General features: G+C 35.1%; 1 protein-coding gene across 2 annotated transcripts in view; it reads right to left on the bottom strand.

Moving 5' to 3' along the window:
- Nucleotides 1-373: 373 nt before the first annotated feature.
- Nucleotides 374-17,675, bottom strand: part of GSPT1 (G1 to S phase transition 1) — a 30,459-nt gene continuing 13,157 nt past the window's right edge. For both annotated transcript variants that reach the window (XM_055409513.2, XM_055409512.2), the window contains exons 6-15: nt 16,620-16,697; nt 15,425-15,605; nt 14,500-14,654; nt 14,256-14,396; nt 13,005-13,098; nt 12,125-12,205; nt 8,065-8,238; nt 6,949-7,038; nt 6,657-6,825; nt 374-5,004 (exon numbers count right to left, since the gene is read on the bottom strand). In XM_055409513.2, the coding sequence (XP_055265488.2) occupies nt 4,952-5,004; nt 6,657-6,825; nt 6,949-7,038; nt 8,065-8,238; nt 12,125-12,205; nt 13,005-13,098; nt 14,256-14,396; nt 14,500-14,654; nt 15,425-15,605; nt 16,620-16,697 (1,216 nt within the window). In that variant the 3' untranslated portion in view covers nt 374-4,951. The remainder of the gene's footprint in view (nt 5,005-6,656; nt 6,826-6,948; nt 7,039-8,064; nt 8,239-12,124; nt 12,206-13,004; nt 13,099-14,255; nt 14,397-14,499; nt 14,655-15,424; nt 15,606-16,619; nt 16,698-17,675) is intronic.

Below are 17,675 nucleotides of genomic sequence, written 5' to 3'. Positions count from 1 at the left end.
AAAGATGCCATGACCGTATATGACTTTTCAAAATCTTCATGCTAGCATCAAATTTTGGTTCTTTTAAAATTCAGAAAACTTAAAATCTAATTGTAATTTGGTCATCGTTTATTCTACACTGGGAGATAAAATTCTCCACTACAAAGCTAAAACATCCAAGGTACTAATTGCTATTTTTCTGCTTCAAGATGTGTTGATACAACTTTTGTATCTGACACTGGTTCCATGGGCCGTGAAGTATTAAAAAATACTCTATTGTCAATCCTGCACACACTGTTATACAGTGCCTGAACACGACATTGAGAGCTGTAAAGAAAACAGATACACTCAGAGTATGACACAATACAGTAATTGTAAACAAACGGACAAATCCTTCAAAAGGGAAGATGACAATTTTTATTATTACAAAAGCAAATTTTTTTAACTTCAGTCATTTGAATAATTGCAAGAGCAGACTAAGGGCTTAATCCTCACACAGGCACCAAGTCAGGCACAGTAGGTAGCTACAAATCATAAGAAAAAGGTTTCTTCACCTTGGATTCCCATAATTTCTACCTAGAGCATTCTGCCATGCTTTGGAATTAGGTTAAAAACCCAGCAAACCTAATCAGTTCCCTTCAATTCTGTTTTTTTTAAAAGGAGAGCTAGGTATTAACCTGCCATCTAGTGAAAACTAGTCACTAAATCCTGGCCTGAGAGAGATCCACATTTCTTCTAGAACAAAGAGAAGAAACTGGTAACTAAGACGTGTGCCAAATGTTAAGTCCTTAAAATGCAGACCTGGGCTCAGACCTCAGTTTCACCTAATGCATGTGGGTGGTCTGGTCAGCTGAGGTGTGCAGGAGCTCCAGTTCCAGCACAAACACTCTTCCCGGGCAGCAGGCAAGGAGGTAGCGGGCACTTGGGCTGACAAGCACTAAGCTAATGTGCCTGGCAGAGGGGAGCCTTGGGAAGCACAATGTCATTCTACCTTTGCTGTCCACAAACCTGAGGTTTCCACGGTACATAGTAAAGGGCACAGTGGCATGTGTGACAAGGCAGAAAAGACTCCCACCATTCTGAGGGCCACTTAAATCCTGCCTGATTTTCTGCCTAATCAGACACAGTGCCTTTCTGCTCCTCCCTTATTTTGGAGACCACTCCAACATTCCCACACCTTCTTGCCCTTAAAACACTTCTTAATAAACAACTCAGCTAGCACATTACTGTTTCAAGGAAGCATAGGATTAGAGGTATGTGAAAATTGTATTTACTGAAGGAAGACTCAGTTATGTCCTAGGATATTGAAAATTTAAAATATCCTAGAGCCAAAACCATCATAAGTTGAACCAAATTTACCCTATCTGAAATTTGGCAGTACATTGGTTCAAATGGAATCCACTGAACTACAGGGAAGTAAAAACAATTCCTATTCCATTTACTATGAAATCTAATACAACCAACTGACTGCTAAATTTAAACCTACTAGTCTTATGCGCTTGTAAGTACATTTATTTACTTAAGTTGCTTCAATGGCAGGATCTTTAGAGGAAAGAAGATCATAAACGTATTAGATGACATCTGCTACAATCATGGAAAAAATCAGCTGGAGGAAATATAAGCCATGTTATGTGGAGACAGAAAATCGTCCCCTAAATTCTGTTGATTGCTATCTACCTTAGTATGTATGTGAGAGGATTAATGGCACAGTTTATTCTGATAAGACAGGCCAACACTGAACATTTAATCATCCTACAATCAGAGCTATAGTGCTGTTACCAGAATTTTCACAAAGGGTTTTTAAAAGCTGAAAGTTGCTTGATGTTAAGAGCTGTAATAAAAACGTTGCTACCCAAACCAATGAAGCTGTCATCATGAAGCAGCAGTCCATAAGAAGTCCACGCCAATGAGGAAAGGTGCTAGAGTGCTGTCAGACGGAATAGCCATCAAAGACCACGGAGTAATGACAGTCACAACTAGTGTTTCTGAAGATTGCCAGGGAGTTTTCTTGATTTTTTTTCAAAAGTTCATCGTGAAAGCAGTTTTTGAGCGTAAGTTCACCTTTTTCTTGGGTTGCAAAACTGCAGCTGGTTGAATGTATGACCCCCAATATCTGTAGCACTTCAGCTGAGGATGCCAGTATCTGTCAACTGTATCACATTCAAAGTCCATCCTATTTTGTAAAAGTAGTTCTTGTAGTTTATGTAACTAGCAGACAAGTATGAACTACCTCTTGTTACAGTGAATAACCTTATTCTTCTACAATTCACAAAGTTTTTACATTCAATTATCACATATTTCAAGACTCAATTCAAAACAAATATACATGGGCTTAATTATTCAAGAATACCTTACTATAGCATTATATACTCAGTCCATCTCTTTTAGTTTGATTTTACATAGATTTTCACTGGATGAATTATGTTTGCAAATTAAAAACAAGAAACGTATTTCCCCTTCTCCTGTAGTAAGAAATAAAGGTTGAAAAATGGCAATTATTTATTTCAATTATCGTTAAGTTTATTAATTTAAAAAACTATGATTAAATAATCTAGCATGAAAGCTGTATAAAGAACATCATTAATGTAAAAAGATGCAAAGAAAATTGTGGTTCTAACATATCTATGCTAAAGACAGAAAAGAAAAACAAACGTTTAGGTCTGTAATATCCTAAGTCTGTAGCCAATTACCCTGTTTTTGCATTGTCAACAATATAAACACACTTGCAGAAGACAAAATGACGGCATAGGAATCTGTATATTGCTTTTCATAGGTCTAACATCTCCCCACACTTCTATTTCACTTCAGACACATCTGCCCGTCCAAGTAACCAGGCAGTGTAATGAAGATTTTAAAATGCATCAAGTAAGCATTCCTCCCACAGAACTTCAAAGCCCACAAAAATGTATGGTGTTGGTTAACAATGAGGTTTCTTCTAAATAATCTTACTTGCATAAATGTGCAAGAATCCATCAAAAGTTTTATTTCATAATTTATTTATTCTATTTTTTTAGAGGTAGGCCCTTCACAGTTGATATCCAAGTCATTTTGAGTCTTGGCAACATGCACATAATATTCTAAAAGTGTAACTTTTAATAGCAAACATAACTTTAAAAAAAAATGTTCAATTTAAAAATGGAAATATATCTCTGGAAGTAATTTCAGTGACTCTTGAGCTTTTAAAGATTCATTAAAATCCAAGCAATTGCTAGTATTTTGTTCTTATTAACTTGGAAGTATAAAAAGTTATAATGTACTGATTAAAGCTCCCACACATTCCAGAAAACTAAAAGCCCAGATTTGCAAACATAGTCTAACTTAAATTTCACGCAACTTTAATAACCATGAGTGTAGTTATAGGAAACTGCAGGACAGTAACTGCGCTCTGTCCATAAGATGTAGCCTCACTCATGAAATGAATGGGAATTTTACAGTTATGAAAATATGATTAGATTTAATTTTTCTGTTTTGTGGCTGGAAATAGAGGAGGCTTTTCTGAGGCAGGAAGATTACAGGGAAGGGACATGTCATCAGATACGCAATTACAAAGTATCTTATTTAGAGATTAAGCCAATCTGAAAGAGGCTAAGTCTTCCCTAAATGGCAACACTCAAAATCAAGGTGGGGCTTCTAGTAAACCCAGAAAGAATCCCTGAAAGTATCCCTTCCATTTCCCATTTATTCTCATTAAAAATTTCAAAATCATGACAGCTGTAGCAGAAGGTCAGGATTCAATCTAAAAACCACCACAATGCTGCACTCTGGGCCATCCAAATCATAATTTAGCAAATTTCAGCATATATTTAAGAAAACAATTTTGAATAATTGAGAAAAACATACTGTGCAATCAAGCACAATGATTCTACGTGTCATTGTTAACTTTAGTCTGTGCAGATTCTGATGGTTCTAAATACGTGTTCATTTAGTTACTGGATGAGATTTAGCTTTAACCAGCAAGGGTCATCCAGCCTTTAAAATTACTGATATAAACAAATAAACTGAGTAATTTGTAGAACTGGCACTTGCAATTGATACGGTTTTCATACTAGTTGCATGCAGCTCTTATAAATACTAAAGGAGGCATTTTTGCCAGATCTCAACATGCTGTCTTTATTGTAAATTCCACTAATTTAACAAGTGAATAGAATTTTTTGTAGGGGTACAATTTCATTATGCTTTATACTTATAAAAACTACAGTATGCTGTTCCTGTGTTTTAAAACCACTTACTTTGTTTAAGAAACCATGTTAAAATATCAGTTGGCAGAAAATAACTGAGAGACCTAATAAAGCAGTGTCATAGTTGCATAAAGATATTATATGTATGCATTAACCATCAAAAGGAGTCCATCTAATTCTTTCTTTTAATACAAACTTGAACATGGTTTGTAAGTGCCTCATTTAAGTAGTGGAGAGGGAAAGAGTTTAGAAAAGTCCAAGTAATAAAATGTACTTGATTACTTGGTAAAGTTAAAAAGCTAATGCAACAATGTTACATCCAGATAAAAAACAGTATTCAAAAGCAATTCAAATACCGAAAAGGGTTTCAAGTTGAATATTTTATTAACATGGTAGTTGTCTTTGTAACATGTGCACACACTCGCACACTCAGAATGATCTGCCTGGGGGAAAAGACTAGGTATGCCTAAGGGGAGATGAAAAATAAAAAAATTCCTGGTTTTTCATTATTGTAGGCGATTATGTCCACATAACTTACAAAGCTATTGCCAAATCTGTCCAAGGAAGCAGAGTTTGAGAGGGGAAGAAAAAAATCTTGGGAAAAATTCAACAGTGGCATAGCAGAGCTCTCAATATGAGAAAGCTGACATAATGTGGACTTCTGCTGTGAATTTTGTCTTTGCAAAATATGGGGAGAGGTTTGTCAATGGGCAGAAAATAAAAGAAGGCGGTGTGAAGTAGGCTTTTGCAGTCAATTTTCCTCACAGTATTGTGCAGGGTCATCAAGAAAATGCTTAGTCTTTCTCTGGAACCAGTTTCAGAACTTTTCCAATTGCAATGGTCTTACCTAGAAATGAAATTTTTAAGAAACCTTTTCAGTAGTTAAAAACAAGGCTATGTTAGATATTAAAACTTTATCATTATTTTACAATGTAAATTACTAATTAAAACCTATGCTGAAAAGTAAAGTGTGGATATATCTGTACAGTGGAATTATTATTAAGGAATTAATTATATCCATATCACAGCATGGCTGAACCTCAAAAACATGGTGAGTGAAATAATCTACACAGTAAAGGCCACAAACTATATAATTCTATTTATAAGTCATGTCCAAAAAAGGCAGGCAGAGAAAAAGTAGACATATGGTTGCCTACAGCGGCCAGAGGTAGATAGAATAATAGGTGGTAACTTGGTAAACAGGTATTTGGGTTCCTTTTCCAGATGTTATAAATGTTATAAAATTAGGATGTAGTGATGACTACACAACTCTGAACATACTAATTCACTGAACTATAATACTCCAAACAGGTCAATTTCACGGTATATAAATTATCTCAATAAAAGCTGTTAAAAAGGGCTCTCAGACCCTATTATTAGAAATACAAAATCCATTTGGTCTTGTGAAAACCTAAAAGCCAAGCTATTCTTTAGGGGAAAAAAAAGATTCTGAAGTTAAAAATTCTTGCTACATTAATTTCTAATTGGTAACTGAAATTATCATTTTGTTATATTAATAGGAAAGCCCGAATAGCCAGTTTCACTATCATCAAGAAGACTTTTAAGGTAATGATTTTATATAGTTTCCTCTGAAGTAAAGCTCAGGGACCATATCCATCATATTCCTGGTGCTTGGCACAACTCCTGACATTCAGCAGATACACAGTAAAGTTTTTGCTGAATCAAATTGGAACTAATATGTGAACTGACTATTCTGTATTTTAAGTGAACCATAAAGTTTTATGTAAAGTCTTCCATAGTCTTAAAATAGTAACTTAAATTAATAATCTATAAGAGAAGTGTTCTGTTAAACACAAAGTCATTTTGTTTCTATGATACCAAAGTTTCATAGCTGTTTGAAACAGGAAAATTACAGCTATTCCAATTCACTCAGGCGGAAGTGGACACACACAAAAGAACATGAATATTAAACCTTGAAATAAATATTAAAATATTTTTATTTTATATTATTTTTATTTTAAAAATATAAAAAATATAATGAATAAATACTAAACCTTGAAAATATTAGGTGTTAATACTATCAATCTATGTACTCCTTTATCTCCCCCCATTTCAGTGCAGTTAAAGTTCATCATATTGGATTTTAAAATGATTTTTTCTTAAAAATAAGATGTCTACCTCAGAGGTTTGCTTATTAGCAAAAATTTGCTCTACTGGATAAAGTCCCTCAAGATGAGTTTTTATCACACATATTACAGAGGATTTTATCATAGAAATGTCTTATTTAGCAATAAATAAAAGGACTCTCAAAACCCACTGCCTGCAAAATATCAAGATTAAGGTTCTTCATCTTACTGTTTAATTCATTCAACTCATAAAACATATATGATATTATATGTTTTAAACAGGTATAATAAACATATATTATAAACAGGTATCCAAGTTTCCTATGAACTTCTAATGTGCACTGTACTCAGATGAAAACTACCAAAGCTAAGCACCTTAGACAGACCTCTGGACATCAATTTAAAGGCTTACCCTCATCTCTTAAAGTAAAGCGACCCATCTGAGGGAAGTCTTTAAAGGTCTCAAGGCAGATGGTTCCTGCTGTCCTCAAGCGGGCAATGCACACTTGATCCTGTTTCACAAAACGGGGTCGAGTCTTACTTTTTTCTCCTGATTTCTTGTCTACCAAGCAGATTAAGGCCTATCCAAGAAAAATGGATGAAATTAGAATAATGCCTAATAAAAGAATCTTTTATTTCTTTTAAAAGACCAGGAGTGTGAATAATGGTCTTAAAACAAAAACCCCAATTATCTTAAAACTCACTGTTATTTCGACTTCTTCAATACAGGTATGGATATGCAGCACCGCATTATAACCTGGGCAGATGATGGACTTGTGCTCTATAATCACTATCTGTCAAACAAAAGAAATTATCATCTTTATCCTAGGTAAAAAAAGAACTGAATGTGTAACTCACAATTTCAGTAGGGCACTAACTTATTTTTGTGTTAGAAGTGATAGGTCATATTGGGTTACTTCAAAGCATGAATTTTTGATATCCTTATTCTATACTCTGATGCTGGGAAAGGTTGGGGGCGGGAGGAGAAGGGGACGACGGAGAATGAGATGGCTGGATGGCATCACCGACTCTGTGGACATGAGTTTGAGTGTACTCCGGGAGTTGGTGATGGACAGGGAGGCCTGGCGTGCTGTGATTCATGGGGTCGCGGAGAGTCGGACACGACTGAGCGACTGAACTGAACTGAACTATTCTATAGATCTTCTTGGCAAGTGCCCAAACTTTAAAAACATAGGCATACTTCTCTGGGAAGCCTTTCCTCTATACTCCCCCAGCAAGCCATTCACTTCTGTTCACATGCTAGAATTTTCCCTCCTGATATGAACTTAGTTTTATCCATTTCCCAGTATCCAAGCTCCAAAGTTAACAACCTTGTATCTGACATAAAAATCTAACTTGATTAATCATCATATAACAACTCAAAAATTCTGTGAGTTGTACCAGTTCTCTGTCATCCTCCTGGGGAAGTCAGGTTGCTAATAACATGGAGAAATTAATTGTGTTTTCCTATCTGGAAATTTGCTTGCTCTGAATAAGCAGACAAATCATGACTTCCAAGGCAACTATGCTCTACTTAAAGTGAAAGACACTTTGAGCAAAATATTAAGTATCAATATATATTATCAACAGAAAAGAAAAACTAAAAATGCATACTTTCTACCCAGGACTTGTACCATCAAAGACCGTTATGGGTATGAGATGTACATCACAGCTACTGTGATCCCTATATGTGGTTTATCCTATTTCAGTTCCCCTTCTGTACACAATGGCATATCACCAATAGTCAGGACAAAGGGCATTTAGATCCTGGTCTCATTGTGACAGTAAAGGTCATCATGATAACACAATATCTGGTTTACCTGGGCATCAAATGTGCGACCAGAATGACAAAGATTATTAGGATCACAAAGTATGAACCCTGGAAGAATCTCCTCCTCTTCAATTCCTTTCAGTCTGATTTTGAGGTTTTCACCTGGGGCTACAGAATCGGTTTCCACATCATCAGAAAGGATTCCAAGAACTTCCACATTGTGCTTAAAAAGAAACCAAGATTGGAAAACTTTGAGTTTAAAACTTTAACATTTGTATAACACGAATTTAATGAAACTCATATCCTAGATTTACAAGCTGCCAATTAAAAGATCTGTCATCTTTTTTAATATCACATCCTAATGATTTCCAAACAGAATATCTGCCTTCTCTTTTTCAAAATTAAAACATAAATCATTTAAATTTTAAAGATATAACTTTTATTATTCTTAAATTTCAGGAGTTAAGAGACATAGCTTCTATTACCTATCAATCTGCAAGCACCTAATGTATTTTTCTAAGGTTATTTGAACAACTAAGCTTTAAAAGCACACTGACTGTTTAATAGGTAGAGGGTTTCTTTCTAGGGTGATGAAAATGTTTTGGAACTAGACGTGGTGATGGTTGCACAATACTGTGAACATACAAAATGTCAACAGTGGTAAAATTTGTCTTTTACTACAAGAATTTTTTTTTTTTTTAAAGCATATAGATGGGGAAAAATGTTAAAAGCAATACCCACAAAGTAGTCCCTTATTTTACTCCATTTCCTCCCTTGGAGATAATTCATATTTTTAAAACACATGCCAGAAAACAAAACAAAACAACAACCTTCAAGACAAAATGAACTTTCTAATTGGATGGTAGATAAACGGTAGAGAATCCAGAATCATTGTGTTCCATACCAGAATTCTACAGACTGTCATTTGCTAAACTCCAGTAGTTTCTCCCCCATACACATACACAAATAATGGCTTTCTTTCCCAAAAGGTAGCTTATACCTTACTGATACCTGTCTTGAAATTCATTCCAAAAACTGGTAGTACAGCCATATTTGCTAACAAATTCTTTAGAGTAATGGAATAAAGAGGTAGAAACTAGCAGTTCCATCATATATAACCAAACAAGTATGTTTACTACTTTTTGCCCAAATAATCCAGTTTAACAATTCCTTTCCCTAAATGAAGACTTTTATAACTAAACAAAATAGAGCAAGTCAAATCAGTAATCCACACTTATGAAAAATTAAGATTAATTTTTTATTACTTTCTGAGAGGTAGTAAAGATTTTACCTACTCAAAAAAAATGGAGAGTCATACGTGATTTATGTATGTATGACTGGCTGGCTTATTTCACTTAGTAATAATGCCCTCCAGGTTCATCCATGTTGTAGCCTATGTTAGAATATCCTTCCTTTCTAAGCTGAGTGATATGCTGTTTTATGTATACACCATCTTTGTTTGCTCCTGCTTCCATGTGTTGGGTGCTATGAACATTTGTTCTTCAAGGTCTGCTTTCAGCTTTTAAGGGTGAAAAATGTTCCACTCAGATGTGGAACTGCTGGATCATGATTATTCTATTTTTATTATGATGTTTGTTTTTGAAGAAATGCTGTTAAGTTTTCCACAGCAGCTGCACAATTTTATATTCCTACCAACAATGAAGAAAAGGGTACCAAATCTCTACATCCTCACCAGCATTTGTTAATTTTCTGGGTTTTTTCTTTTTTTTAAATAGCCATCTAGATGCCTGTGAGGTATTATCTCACTGTAACTTTGATTTGTATTTCCCGAGAAGGCAATGGCACCCTACTGCAGTACTCTTGCCTGGAGAATCCCATGGACGGAGGAGCCTGGTGGATTGTAGTCCATGGGGTCGCAAAGAATCGAACACGACTGAGCGACTTCACTTTCACTTTTCACTTTCATGCACTGGAGAAGGAAACGGCAACCCACTCCAGTATTCTTGCCTGGAGAATCCCAGGGACGGCAGAGCCTGGTGGGCTGCGTCTATGGGGTCGCACAGAGTCAGACACGACTGAAGCGACTTAGCAGCAGCAGCAGCAATGATTAGTGATGTTGAGCTTCTTCTCATGTGTTTGTTGGCCACCTGTTCATCTTCTTTGGAGAAATGCCTGCTTTAAGTTCTTTGCTAATTTTTTAGTCAGGTTCTTTCTTTTTGTTGTTGAGTTGTAGGAGTTCTTGATATATTATGGATAGTAACCCCTTTATCAGATTTATGATATACAATTTCTTACCCCCATTCGGTAGGTTGCCTACCTATAGTTTTTTAATGTAAAACAGTCTTACATCTGGGCTTCCCTGATTACTCAGACAGTAAAGAATCCGCCTGCAATGCAGGAGACCTGGGTTCAATCCCTGGGTCGGGAAGATGCCCTGGATGAGGGCATGGCAACCCACTCCAGGATTCTTGCTTGGAGAATCCCCATGGACAGAGGATCCTGGTGGACTACAGTCAATGGGATCGCAAAGAGTCAAGCACAGCATAGTCTAACATCTTTTAAAACATAATTCTATTCCACTGACACTCAGGGACTGAAGTAAACTGAATTCTTAAGGACTGATTAACACCGGTAAGATATGCTACACTGACCTGTTCAGTAATTAGTGTAAAGTGATAGTTTCTAAAGAGAGAACTAATATATTAAGTCCCTTCAGTCCCTTTAGCTACAGCCCAGCACTAAGTTCACTTGCCCGAGTAAGTACTTTTCTATTGTGATAAAATACTCATATTTACCTTTTTCAACTATTTTACATCGTACAATTCAGTGGCATCAACATTCACAATGGTATACAACCATTATCAGTGTCTGGTTCCAAAACATCATCACCCCAAAAGTTTTGTACCCATTAAGAATCCACTCCCCATTCTTCTTTCCCCAGCCCCTTGCTTCCATCTCCACAAGCAAACTTGACTTCTGTGATTGCTCAACAGACAAAACATAAGGATTCAAACTGACCATTATTTTCAATTATCACTGCATAATTACCTTTTAAAGAAAAGAGACTATGATAGGATACTCTGATCTCCAATGCATAAGGCATCAAGAAACCCAAAATATAATTTGTATGGTTTCAGTTAAAACTCAACAGTACATTGACAGTTATCTTTTGTAATATTCTTTGCCTGGAATAAGCATGGTAAAGAAATTCTCAGTTAAATCTAGCAAAATCTCTATTTAGAGGTTCTGATAATTCAGGCTTTTTCCTACGTAAATAACATCTTTGGATTGTTAGAGAAGTCCTCTGGAAAATAGGTAACAGTTTCTTAGTAACAGGTCATCTGCAATTACCAACAACTGACCAGTCAAAAATAACACAAAGGAATATAGTTCATTGAGATTTTTTCATGTTATTTAATGAAACCCTCTCCTATAATGAAGAAACTACAATAAGGTATTAAGAGTCAAGAAAAGACTCATTTATGATTTAAAAAAAAAAATCCCTTTCTCCCCAAATAAATTAGGAACATAGCTTGGATACATTTGATAGTATCCAACATAACCACTATGTACAAAAAATAAAAGAAAGCTAATTATATAAACCTGAGTTTTCATCCCTGGCTCACCTACTAATCTAGAATGTTAACAGAAGCAAATCACTTAACCACTTCAGATCTCTATTTACTTCCTATAAAATAACGAACTGAAGCTCTCATGATGATGTACCTTTTACTCTAACATGGTGCTAATACTGTCCCTTCTCCATTTGTCAATAAATAACGCCACATATTCTTGATTAAATTTTGCACTTGACATTAACTAGCTCCGCATAGCTCAGTTGGTAAAGAATCTGCCTGCAGTGCAGGAGACCTGGGTTCGATCCCTGGGTTGGGAAGATACCCTGGAGAAGGAAATGGCAACCCACCCCAGTATTCTTGCCTGGAGAATCCCATGGATAGAGGAGCCTGGCAGGCTACAGTTTATGGGGTAGCAAGAGTCGGACACAACTTAACGACTAACCACCACCACCAATGTTGGATTTAAAAAGTGGTTTCTTTTAATGAAATCCCTAAGATTGAAAAGTTCTGATTCCTTACTAATATTTTCAAGAGAAAATTTAAATGAGCAAGAGCATTATGAATTCTTACCTTGTTTGGCATCATCACAAGCTGCTGGCCTTTACAAATAGATCCTGATTCCAGCTTTCCCAGGACCACAGTGCCCATATCCTGTTTAAATTTAAAATAAAAAACCAAATGTCAGACTTCTGTTACTACTATATAGGAGTTCAACAACCCAAAGTGAAATCTTGTTAGGCTTATTCAGAAAAGAAAATCTTTAGCTCAAGTGGTAGAATGCTTAGGATTAATCTTGGACACAGGCAACAAATACTCTCTGTACTAATAAATACGTATGCCTGGGATTTAAAAAGAAAACACACTGCAGGAGACAGAATTTTATGTTTGAATATCTAAATTTCTTGTTCAAATTGAGGTTCTCTCAAAACTGAGACGTTCCCTATTTAAAAACTAAATTTCAAGAAATTTAGCATGAAGCTAATGAAACAATGACATATTTGAAAAAAAGCAAAATACTACATATTGATAGTGCAGTACTTAAAAAAACGAAGCTGAAAACATAGTTAAAAATAATGAAGCTTATTATATTTTTATTTGAAGCTTATTTTTTAAAGACTAACATCCAGTGTTGGTTAGGCTATGGTAAACATGTTCATATACTGCTGGTGGTCATGTAAATCAGCACTGTATTTTGGAAGGCTATTTGTCAGTATCTATCAACTTTAATGTACAAACTCTTTCAGCAGTTTTACTTATAAGAATCTCTCACCAAAAAATGATCACTGGCTCATAGGAAAACAGCCAAAATAAACTAAACTGAATAACAATCTTTATTAAAGAGATACCTGTATTATGTTGTTAATTATTAAAGTTATTTCATAGTTTAAAACAGACCACAAAATAATTTGTCACCTCCCATAAAACCCAATTTCTTGAACATTTTGGGTACCTTGTACTTATCCACAATTGGCAGCCTGATTGGTCCATCAACTGATCTATTGAAGTTTGGCAAATTATCCAGATATGGAATAAATGGTAATCCACTGAGAATTAAAGAATCAACATAAATGTTAAAATTTTAAGAAATTACATGGCTCTAACTTTATCTTATTCCTCAGAAATGTTTTCTAAAAAAATAACAAAATAGATCAATATAATGAAAAAGTTTCCCTGTAAACTTATAAAAATATTTAATGGCAAATAACCCACATGTTGTAATAAATTGAAGCCACTCTATATAACTTAATTTTTAATGGACTTTTTCCAGCTCTGAAATCAAGATTCTATAATTTTCCCTTTAAAACTACAGTAGGGAGGTTTAATATTGCCAAGATCACAATGTTCCCCCCAAACTGATCTATAAATTCAGTGCAGTTCTTATTGAAGTCCCACTGTCTTTTTGTAGAAATTTGACCAGCTGATCTTAATGTTCATATGGAAATTCAAGGGACCCAAAAAGGCAAAATCAATCCAAAATGAAACTCACACCTAAGAGCTTGAGTAGGCTTAAATGAAAAGAACAGGTCTAACTCTTTTTCACTGGATTGGGCAACAGTTCCCTAGGCATGACACCAGAAGCACAATTAAGAGAAAAAATAAACAAGACTTCATCAAAATTAAGACCTTTTTGTACTTCAGAGGACACTATGAAGAAAGTAAAAAGCCCACAGAATGGTAGAAAAATGCCTGCAAATCATGTCTCTGACAATGGAATTGTACCCAGTGCATAAAGTACACTAACAACTCAATAACAAAAAAGAAAACCCAGTTAAAAGACAAAGGTCATGGCCTTTTTAAAGCCAAGGTTACACTCAATATTTTCTTAAATTACTGGACTTCCCGGGTAGCTCAGCCCATGAAGAATCTGCCTGCAATGCAGGAGACCCTGGTTTGGTCCCTGGGTGGGGAAGATCCCCTGGAAAAGGGAAAGGTTACCTACCCTAGTATTCTTGCCTGGAGAATCCCATGGACAGAGGAGCCTGGTGAGCTATGGTCCATGGGGTTGTAAAGAGTCAGACGCAACTGAGCAACTAACACACATAAACACACTGTGCCTTCCCTAGTGATCCAGGGGGCACAGATTCGATCCCTAGTCAGGGAAATAAGATCCCACATGCTGTGTGGCCAAAAAATTAATTTTTAAAAAAATTAAGAAATTACATGTGTCTTATTAAGACACAAACTTAAAAAGATTACTTACATGTACCAAGGACAGAAATCTGATTGCTCCTTAAGATTTGCTCCTGTCAGTCCTGAGCATGGCATGAAATGAATGTCCTTTTTGGGATTAAAGCCAACTTTCTTCAAAAACGGCACCAGTTTCTCTTTACATTCTTCATATCTATTAATATTTATGAATAACTCGATTATAATGTAAAGCAACTGAACTCTATAGTTTCAACATTAAACAAAGTATGAAAAAACAGTAAGACAGTCAAGCTTACCTCTCATTGCTCCAATTTACTGTTGGATCATCCATCTTATTAATAAGCACAATTAAGTGTTTTACACCTGCTGTCTTTGCCAACATGGCATGTTCTCTTGTCTGTCCTCCTTTTTCAAATCCAGTTTCAAACTCTCCTTTCCTGGCAGAGATTACCTGTTCCAAGAAATCAATAGTTTATTCTCACACATTCAAGTACACTCTTCAAGCAATACAACACTTTTCTTTTCAGTTTTATCACAAGCATCTTGCAAGAAAACAGAAGTGAGTGAGTCATTCAGTGTGTCCAACTCTTTGTGACCCCATAGCCTGAAAGGCTGTCCATGGGATTCTATAGGCAAAAATACTGGAGTGGGCTGCCTTCTCCAGGGGATCTTCCTGACCCAGGGATTGAACCTGGGTCTCCTGCATCTCAGGTAGATTCTTTTATCGTCTGAGCATATATATACTTTTGAATGTCACAATGTCTAAATATTTTAAAATGTTGGTATATGTTTCTTCTCACTCCCAATTCTCAAAAATCTAGTATGGCTTTATAGTTTACATTTCAAACATACATGTGATTTAGTGCTAGTACAATAACTACCCCCAAGTTGCAAAATGACTGAAGATCTTAAACAGATAATTTACTTGTTTTTGTACTCACAGGTTTGAGTACAAAATGGATTAGGTTTAACATTCAATGGACACTAATTTCTGACACAATAAGACATAATAGCAATGGTAGAGAAAAGCAAAAACATTTTCATAAGTAAATCAAATTATGAAGACTTCTTGGGCAGATTAGTGAAACAAAGTGAAAATTGTGACTGTGTATATTTTACTGTAATCTAAAGTCTAGCTTTTAGAAGGTAAGTCCAAGTAGTTTACATTTCAAGTTGGGCTGCTAACAAATACAGGGATGAATTGGAAACATCTTTCCTTACCAGTACAGCCAAATCAGCTTGAGAAGCACCACCAATCATATTTGGGACAAAACTCTTGTGGCCAGGGGCATCTAGAATTGTAAAATGCTTCTTTTCCGTTTCAAAATAGGCACGACCAACTTCTACTGTTTTACCCTTGTCTCTTTCTTCCTGATTTGTGTCTAAGGCCCAAGATAAGTACCTGAATTTTAAAATAACAATACTGGTAAGAACGTGAGTTTTAAAAATATTCTTCTACCATTAAACATGTAATTAATGGTAGAAGAATTTTATGTTCAATATACATTTAAATCATGAACAGGACTGGGTAAAAATAAAAGTTAAATGACTAAAACTTATATCCTTCTGATTCAAACACTCAAGAGCTTTTATATACAGTGTCAATTATACATTCTGTAAGCAAATATTATGTATAACAACAAGATGACAACATACACAGAAAGACTATTTAGTACCAATGCCAATATCACTATGAGCTAAGTAATGAGTTCCTTTATATTTCATTTTAAAAATCATCTAGCACAAAGTATAATACAAATAAGGCTGTCTAAGGGTACCTTTCAAAACTGAAGGCCACTAACCCACCATTTGGGACAATGGTTACTTGCTAAAAATTATTTTGATATTTCTTTGCCATATAAAAATTACATATATAAATTCAAATCATCCATAACAGTGTTAATTTAGATTACCTCATCACATCATCTGTATTTCATAGTAAGTAATCCATTTTTTAATATTATATTGATTAGGAATTTTTCCCCTTAACACAGAAATACAATTAAAAAAAAAAAAAAGACCACCAATGTCCTACTGAGATAAAGCTTGTTAACTTAAGAAAAAATAAGATAAGGTTAGAAAGAAAAGAGCTGACCCCCCTCTCCATGCAAAGGCAACTACTGTCAATATATTATTCCATCTCTTCTGTTTTCTTTCAACTGTTTACTCACACAATGATCATACCCTTAAGTACTATTATGTTATCTGCCTTCTCCCCAAATTCCACTGTAACATCTGTTCCTGATTGTTAGAAATTCTGTGAATGAAATTTTGTAGCCAGGTAATGTCTCAATTAAATAGATGCTTTATAATTTATCCCACAAGTCTCCTCTCATGAATTTATGTTAGTAGACTACAAAAGCATTAAATAAGTAGTTTCCTGAAAAGTAACTTATAGCGTCACATAAAAGTTTACCAAGTCTCTCTGTTTTTTTCTTTAGCTTCTCTTTCATATTTCTCAAGTGTCCTTTTGTCAACCATCCCAGTCAAATACCTGAAAACGTTGAAAGAAAAGAGAAACAAACATTTAATTACTCATGAATTGCTCAGTTGTGAAGTTAGAAAATCTCTAAAGCTCTCGAAGGGAATCTGAACTCCATAAAAAAGCTACTTTAAAGTACAAGTGCCACTGGGGTAGATGCTGAAATCATGGAAAATTTCAGTGGAAAAGACATTTACAGTCTCAGATTACCTCCCCCAAGAAAATGGGAAAGAAATAACTTTACAGTGCTAAATTCTGGCAGCAGACACCTTAACTAAGTAATCATGGCTATTATCACCAGATAAAACATACTGAATATTGTGATCATCTGTGCTCTCATACAAGCACAACATACCTTCTGAGATATTCTCTTCTAAAATGCATACCTTCAATCTAATTATTAACATCGTCAAACCCAAATTGAAGAACATCCAATAAAATAACCAAACAGCACTCTTCAAATTATGAAGGTCATGAAAGACAAGACTGAAGAAATGTCACACGTTGGAGGAGACTAAAAAGACATAACAACTAAGTGTAATGTGGAACTCTAGAACTGAAAAATGATACTGGTTGAAAAACTGGTGAAATTCAAATGATATCTGTAGTTAAGTTAGTTTGTACCAGTGATAACTCGCTAGTTGGGATGATTATACAATGGTTATTTAGTATGTTAACATTAAGGTAGGCTGAATAAAATTGCCTAACAATTCCACTACTGTTTTTGGAACCTTTCTATAAGTCTAAAATTATTTCAAAATAAATGTTTTTTTTAAACAGCAAATGTAAATACTAACATAAAAGAAAGGAATTCTAAGTGCTTAAGTCTTACTATTTAATGTAATCTTTAAATACTTCCTTAGTATTACCTAACTGCTTCCCTTGACTCTCTCCAAATCAAATCCTGTTCTAAGCTTCTGCCTCTGGGTGTTCTCAATAGTCATCTATAGTGCATATCTCTAACCATTTTGGTATAGAATCTTTGTGAAA

Source organism: Moschus berezovskii, chromosome 27 (genome assembly GCF_049115385.1).
Source record: "Moschus berezovskii isolate FMDL1 chromosome 27, NW_MosBer_1.0, whole genome shotgun sequence".
NCBI classification, from domain to species: Eukaryota; Metazoa; Chordata; class Mammalia; order Artiodactyla; family Moschidae; genus Moschus; species Moschus berezovskii.
Note: the sequence above shows the minus strand (reverse complement) of the source record. Positions and strands in the feature narration are given on the sequence as shown.